This window comes from Pollicipes pollicipes, unplaced genomic scaffold, assembly GCF_011947565.3.
Source record: "Pollicipes pollicipes isolate AB1234 unplaced genomic scaffold, Ppol_2.1 Scaffold_4881;HRSCAF=5763_pilon_pilon_pilon, whole genome shotgun sequence".
Lineage (NCBI taxonomy): Eukaryota > Metazoa > Arthropoda > Thecostraca > Pollicipedomorpha > Pollicipedidae > Pollicipes > Pollicipes pollicipes.
The window spans coordinates 4,653,759-4,661,328 of NW_023596576.1; the positions used below are offsets into that span (position 1 = coordinate 4,653,759).

General features: G+C 60.2%; 1 protein-coding gene across 1 annotated transcript in view; it reads right to left on the reverse strand.

Annotated features, from left to right (window-relative positions):
- Positions 1 to 531, reverse strand: part of LOC119101828 (fibrillin-2-like) — a 4,224-nt gene extending 3,693 nt beyond the window's left edge. Inside the window, exon 1 of the mRNA XM_037225254.1 lies at positions 488 to 531. Within this exon, the coding sequence (XP_037081149.1) occupies positions 488 to 531 (44 nt within the window). The remainder of the gene's footprint in view (positions 1 to 487) is intronic.
- Positions 532 to 7,570: the final 7,039 nt, after the last annotated feature.

The window sequence follows — 7,570 nt, forward strand, 5'->3', positions numbered from 1 at the left end:
CGTCTCCCCAGTTCGAGCAGAGGAGGTGCGTGCACGACTCCTCCAGTCCCGAGCAGAGGAGGTACGCGTCTCCTCCAGTCCCGAGCAGAGAGGTGCGTGCGTCTCTCTCCAGTCCCGAGCAGAGGAGGTGCGTTGTCTCCTCCAGTCTCGAGCAGAGAAGGTACGTACACCTCCCCAGTCCGAGCAGAGGAGGTACGTTACACGTCTCCATCCCGTGCAGAGGAGGTGCGTGTGTCCTCCAGTCCCGAGCAGAGGACGTGCCTGTGCCATCCATGTCGTCCCCGGCGACCTCGGCGGACCGGGCCCGGCCCTCGCTCGACGGCCACAGCCCGCAGCGCCGCACCGAGCCGGCGCCGACGAGCGCCGTGTCCATGTATGGTCGCTCAGATGACATCTGCGCCGGCCGCGTTGCATCGCTGAATACGTAACTGTGTGCGCGCCGCCGTCCTCGCTCCGGGAAAGGCCACCGACGGCGGCGGCCCCGCACCTGCGGCCCATCAGTATGCGGCCGGGCGGCGCGGCGCTGGCCATGTCCGGCGGGGGGAGCCGAGGTCCACCGACGCGGCTGGCGTCACAGCCAGCCGGCCGGCCGTGTTTATTTCCAGCGGATCCCGGGAAACGGCGGGCTGGCGCCACCTGGTGGGCGAGCTCCTCACCCCCGGGTGAGTCTGGTGGGCGAGGTCCTCACACCCCGAGCAACCCTGGGTGGCGAGAGCCTCACCCCGGGTTGAGTCTGGTGGGTGAGCTTCTCGCCCTCGGGTGAGTCTGGTGGGCGAGGTCCTCACCCCCGAGCGATCTGGTGGGCGAGCTCCTCATCCCCGGGTAGTCTGGCGGCGAACTCCCCACCCTCCGAGCGAGTCTGGTGGGCGAGCTCCGCACCCCCGAGCGAGTCTAGGGAGAAGCTCCTCACCCCGGTGAGTCTAGTGGTCGAGCTCCGTACCCCCCCCCCTCGAGCTAGTCTGGTGGGCGAGCTCCTCACCCCCGGTGAGTCTGGTGGGCAAGCTGTCACCCTCGGGTGAGTATGGTGGACGAGACCCTCGCCCCCCAAGCTAGTCCGGTGGGCGAGCTCCTTGCCCTCCGAGCGCGTCTGATGGCCGAGAGTCTTCCCTTCGGGCGAGTTTGGTGGGCTGGTGACACTGGGGAGTGTCATCACGCAGACATTTATATGTTTATACTGGGAGGCACTTCTGTAGTGGTCTCGTAGTGCCAAAAATATAAATATAAGTACTTGTAAATTAGTATCTCTGTACGTCAGTGAGAATCGTACGTGTTACGACATGATGGCACATACTTTGGACTGCTCGGCACACATACGATGTCTTTATATATGGAGGAGCTATCAGCTGCACCGGGCCGCTCGGTACGCAGCTGTCGTGATGCATTCCAGCACCATGATGTGTGGCGATGACGCGTGATGCATTCCGGCGTCCTCCCCGAACGACGGAATATATGCATTAGTCAGCTCCGTTCTTATCTTAAAGTCAGACGACATACGTAAACCAGGGCGGGCAAAAAATGCCAGGAGGCGCCGAGGAAGGTCGGCGCGGGACGGCTGGGCGTCACGGAGGCGGCGCGCCACCGGCTGTGTGTGACGGACATGCACGACTGGTGAGGATCGCGCACCAGGATCGGCTGCTTGTGTCCTAGGCGACATGCATCTATGATTTCAGGAAAGATTATGTATCGCTTTGAATGCTGGCAAGCGGTCTTTTGGATCCAAGGTTCGTACAATAAGTATGTGCGATGATTTTTCATGATCCAGTCACCTCCTCAAATTTCCTTTCAGGATCTTCCGGGACTTATTTGACAATGGGAGGCAGCTTCCTAATAGTCTTGTACGGCAAATAAAGCTATTCAAGCTGTCATCATTCAAACAGTTAAGATACGGTGCAGTAAACATAGCATTTAAAACGATGTCAGATTAGGACCAAGGCGTTCCTATCAAAAATTTCCCCGCCTCGTCTGATGACAATTGGCGCTCAAGCCTCAAACAAAGCAAACAGGGCGGATTGCTGTACGTATCTTTTTTTATAAGATTCGGATAATTTCTATCGAGAGTATCATTGGTAACTGTAGTCCCGATTGCGACACGGTTATCAATAGTAAAGGCCTATGCCTGAACGGGCTCGTGAGCCGTTAGTTGGCCGAATGTGGAGCACGTCCGTACAGCAAGTCCGGAACTCCAGCATGCGAAGCAGCGATGGAAAGGAGTGAAACGTTGGGGCGCATGTACCCAGGGTAGATAGGACCTAAGACCTTGCATATTGATGGTTATGCACGCACGTTAAAAAGTCAGTTGCAACTTGAGGTCTGCATATTTTGTGCGTGCATGCGTCTTGCGTTTTTGACGATATGTTGTGTATGTGTGCGCGCGCGCATTCGATCTCGGTGCCAAAATAATACTACACTTCGCTTGCTGGAGAGGTACACAACTTGCCCGTGCTTGTTGTAATAAATTTGAAAGGCAGATTTTTCGTATAGACACCACACACACACACCACACACACACACACACACACACACCACACACACACACACACACACACACACACACACCCACACACACACACACACACACCACACTACACACCACACACCCACACACACACACACACACACACACACACACACACACACACACACACACACACACTACACACACACCACACACACACCACAACACACTACACACACACACACACACACACACACCACACAACACACACACACACACACACCACACACACACACACACACACACACACACACACACACACACACACACACACACATATATATATATATATATATAGATATATATACTATATATATATATATATAATATATATATTATATATATATATATTACGTTGATCACTATGAGCAATGTACCATCAACGCATCAATCCACTCGACAGAGAGTGTTACAAGAAACCGTCTGCATTGTGGCTTGTGCCGTACCTCCAATCTCACTTTGGCACCTCAGTTGTCGCCATGTCAATACTCTCCTGTAAGATTGGAAAGCACCAGCCTTCATGCGTTGTCTGTTAGGTAAAACAAGTTTAAAGAACAATGCCCTTTGAACTGGAGGCGGACCATGGTGTCAAGCGATTTTGCGGTAAACGGGATCATGTTATGTATTTGCCTCAATGTGCAGTTAGAAATCATGCTAAACAGTCTCCTAATATACGGAACCCATCTTCATCTTGTCTGAATAACCATCCAGACTCCAGGAACAGTCTACATACATGTGCTGTGGAAGCACTCCGGAATCTGGAATTCGCTTGGGGAGTCACGCACGGGTCTGTGTTGCGGATGGCGCTACTAAGGGCATGCGATCGCTTGGGGAGTCACGCACGGGTCTGTGTTGCAGATGGCGCTACTAAGGGCATGCGATCGCTTGGGGAGTCACGCACGGGTCTGTGTTGCGGATGGTGCTGCTGAGGGCATGCGACACATCACGGTATTCAGGGCATTCACATCACCGGCACCAAGTCATGTCACAACGTAGCTCCACAGCAGTAAGTCATGTTATAACGTGATCTTCACAGCAACAAGCTGTCAATGCCCCCATGCGGCCCTCATGCTATCGCGACCTCACAGGATGTCGTCACATCACAGCATCTCTCACAGCACCTCATCACAAGTCTCGGTGCGTCACAGCAAAGTCCCCACGACGTCCCACATCACATGACGCGACGGCATCACCGGCATGCATTGCCATAAGGCAGCACATGAACTTGCAACATCAGTGTGCCGTATCACGTCACCCACACCGCGGCGTCACATTAAGTTATCACATCCCAAGATTACGTCACGGGCGTCACATCACGTGATCCCGGCACGCCTGGGGCGAGCGTGGCGGGTCGTGACGCGGTGGTCTCCCCGGAGCCGTGCAGCCGCCTCGGCCGTCACCAGGTTCGTCCGCCGCCGAGAGTACCGCGACGACCATCACCCGGCACGACAGAGCCCGCTGACCCGAGCCGGGCCCGGGTCAGAGGGAACGGACGCGGCGGGGCCCGCCCCGGCGAGCGGGCCGGACCGCCTTCAACGACAGGCAGAGCACGGTTACGACAGCCTCGGGGCGTAGCAGTCATTCCTGGACTCGCCACGGCTCCGAGCGTCCGTGCCACTCTCGTCCACGTCCCGCGGCCACGTCGGGACACCGGTCCACTCCACACAGCTGACGACCAACCCGCCAGCGCCCACGAGCAGCCCGGTGCTGCACCGGCGCGCGGGCCGGCCGGCGCTGGTCGGTCGCCGCCCCGCGCCGCGCGCCGCGCGTGGCCCCCGACACTGAGCGATGCACCGACGAGGGACGCTGACGGAGCATCGGACCGCCAGCTGCAAACGGGCCTGCCGCCCGCTGCCAGCCGGCCACACCAGCTGATCGGGCCCGTGCGCTGCATCGCGGCGGGCAGGTGAGCGCCTCGTGTGCCGAGACGGCTGAGGGCAGTCCACGGACGGGGTGGAAACCGGAGACTGCTGACGGGCGAACCTCATGCTAAGGGAGACGGGACGCCGGCCGGTGCAGAGTCCTGAGTGCATTCCTGGTCGGATGCATGGGCGCTGTTCACGTTCAGGGCGCGGTCGAGCAGTAGCCGAGGAACGAGTCATCTTTCTCAATAGCACGCGTTGTAAAACTACAGCACTTAACGGCCAGCCTATAGGATAAAAAGACCATCACGAATGTTTCTGGGCCGCCTCTGGTCAACAGTCATAACAGCGAACGCATTGCAAAGTATACGGCCGGGGTGGCGACCGCGTCCGCTTCAGTTCAAACGGCGCGTCGACTGATGGATCCCACCGTCTCGGTGATGACGGCAGCGGCACCGGGCGCCTGGCAACATGACACAGCCGCAGACGGCGCAAAGCGGCGCCGCCAACGCCAGCACAGAGCTCAGCGGCGCCGCCGACGCCAGCACAGAGCTCAGCGGCGCCGCCGATGCCAGCACAGAGGTCAGCAAGCGATTTCCAAGACATCGCGGCCTTCTGATCGGAGCCAGTAACCGAGGCCTTCCGATCGGAGCCAGTAACCGAGGCCTTCCGATCGGAGCCAGTAACCGAGCCGCGGCGATGACAAGAGGCGTGACTCCACAACAACCGACCGCCGCCGGCCGAGAGCGCTGGAGTGAGAACGAGACGTCGGGACGGGCCCAAGTTTAACAGTGAATTTCAGCACGCGAGCAATAAAAGCATGCGGAGTGCGAGGTTTTTGTGATCTTTTGGGCAGAACACTCCCACCTTGTCAACGATATTCTGGCCAGAGTCAAATTCCACTCATCAGCCATTCACAGCACGCCGCGAATGTTGGGGCCCTGGAACCACCAGTGCGACCGCAGGTCAAGCAGAGTCACGCAGCGACGCCTGCGCGAACGTGACAGCCCGCGCGGATCGCCACCGCCTCCCGACCGGCTCTCGGCCGCGCCCTGTCACACCAACGGCCTTCTAGCGCCGCACTCCCGTCTCCAGCTATCGCCGGCCTGGCATCGGCAAACGCGGCGCACGCCGCGCGCGCGGCAACAATGGCGCGCGCGCCGGCCCCCGCGGCGTACAATGGCGCGTCTCCCGGTTGCAGAGTGGCGCGGCGCGGCGTCCCCGCGGCGCGGCCGGTCGCGGCGCGCGCGCGCGGGTCGGCCGGCGCGCCCGTCCGGCTCTAGTTTGCATATGAAAAGACGATCGCCGCGTGTCCACCGCCGGGCGACCGCGCCGCCGATGAATATGCATGGCGATGGACCGCGTCTGTGTTCCGGGCCGCGCCGGGCACGAGCAAGCTCCGTCAGCGGCGTGGGGATGTGCTCTGCGGCAGGTGGCACGGGCACGCACTGTCAGGCGCCGTGTGTGCTGGTGTCTGTGACCGGCGGCACTAGCGGAGTCAGGTGCGTTGCAGGTGTGGGCCTATTGTGGGTGGTAAGCTGCATGAAGCTGGCTTCTGGTTAAGTCAATCGTCTCTGAATAGCGATGGAAATATTGGTGTATGCGTTTGTCATGGCGGTGGGCGCTATACATCACTTTTTGGGACAATCAAGTCTGTAAAGCTGCTTGCCCGCGCGGCCGTCTCATTTGCTGAAACGCAGGCGTATCCATGTTGCAAGGTAATCATCACCATTAGCGCTTTTTCACACGAGAACAAGTCCCAGAATCAGTCCCAAGAAGGATGGCACTGTCGCTGGCAAGAATCTAGACACAGACCCAGCGCCGAATCTCTGAGACTTGCCGTCCTTCGTCAGCTGACTTGGCCGGCGGGTCGGCGCTCAGCGGACGTCACAGACTCCGCGACCCGCGTGGCGACGGCGCTCAATCGATCGTGCTTCACGCAGACTCGGCGCTCCTTGCAATATGTCACTTACAACTTAATCCGTCCGCGATCATCTTAATCCGCGGTGACAATTTGCGCAACGGCCACGCACGTGCGTGCACTTTCACTGGCGAGCGCCTCGGCAGCGGCGACTCCGCTGCTCAGAGCAGCGGCACCCGGCTGCGGCGGCAGCGTGTCAAGGATAGCAATATGGGACACGCATAATGCCAGGATGGGATGGCGCGAGCGGCTGCCGCCGGCTAATCAGGGGCAGCATCTCCACCGGCGACGAAACGGGAGCCGCAGCCAGAGGAGAAACCTACCGTGCGGCGCCTCGCCTCGCTGCCGCCGGATATCGGACACGGCCGGACGACACCTGGGGGAGGTGTGAGTCGTCGCCGGTCCCTCGCCTGCAGCCGGTGAGGCTGTTTGCCATGCCGGTCCGTGCTGGCTCAACGCTCCATTGGAAATCACGCGCAAATCCGTCCATTTGTCTGTTGACTTCCTGCAGCGAGGGATGAAGCCCTTCTTGCCACCGTCTTCCGCAGTGGGCTATTTCCAAAGCGCACTTTATCACGGGAGCCTCATACCGCAAATCGGCTGCCAAGCGGCTGACAGCCGATGATGGCGCCTCGCTTCTCCAGTCGCCGCTCATCCATCACTCGGCGCCAGCTGCGGCTCGGCGGAGGGGACCGGCGGACCCGGCGGCGGCCGCCTCACGCGTGCCGCTGTCCGGCCGGTCGGTCCCAGGCGGGCGGACCCGGCGGCGGCCGCCTCACGCCTCACGCGCGCCGCTGTCCGGCCGGTCGGTCTCTGGCCGGGCGGACTCGGCGGCGGCCGCCTCACGCGCGCCGCTGTCCGGCCGGTCGGTCCCAGGCTGGGCGGACCGCGCGGTGCGGACGGGCGGCTGTCCGGTGTCACAGGGAGCACCGCGCCGCAGGCTACTCTGGGGTCTGCAGGGCCACTGAGTCCACCGTCCGAGGCAGCCTGACCCCCGCGGCGGCGGTCAAAATCGTGTTTAATTGTTGAACTCGTGAAGCACGCGGACTGGCAGCAGGCAACGACACTGAAACCGGCCAACGCACGCACGGGTCCATCCTATTGTACGATAGCGATTAGCCATCCGCGAGCAATGGACGGCGGCATGCGTCAGTGTGGACCGACATCACCGACGGCGCACAATGGCGTCACTGACAGCGAACGGTAACGTCAGCGACAGTGAACAGGAACACCAGCGACGGCAGACCTCGACGCTGCCCCAGACGAGCGCGA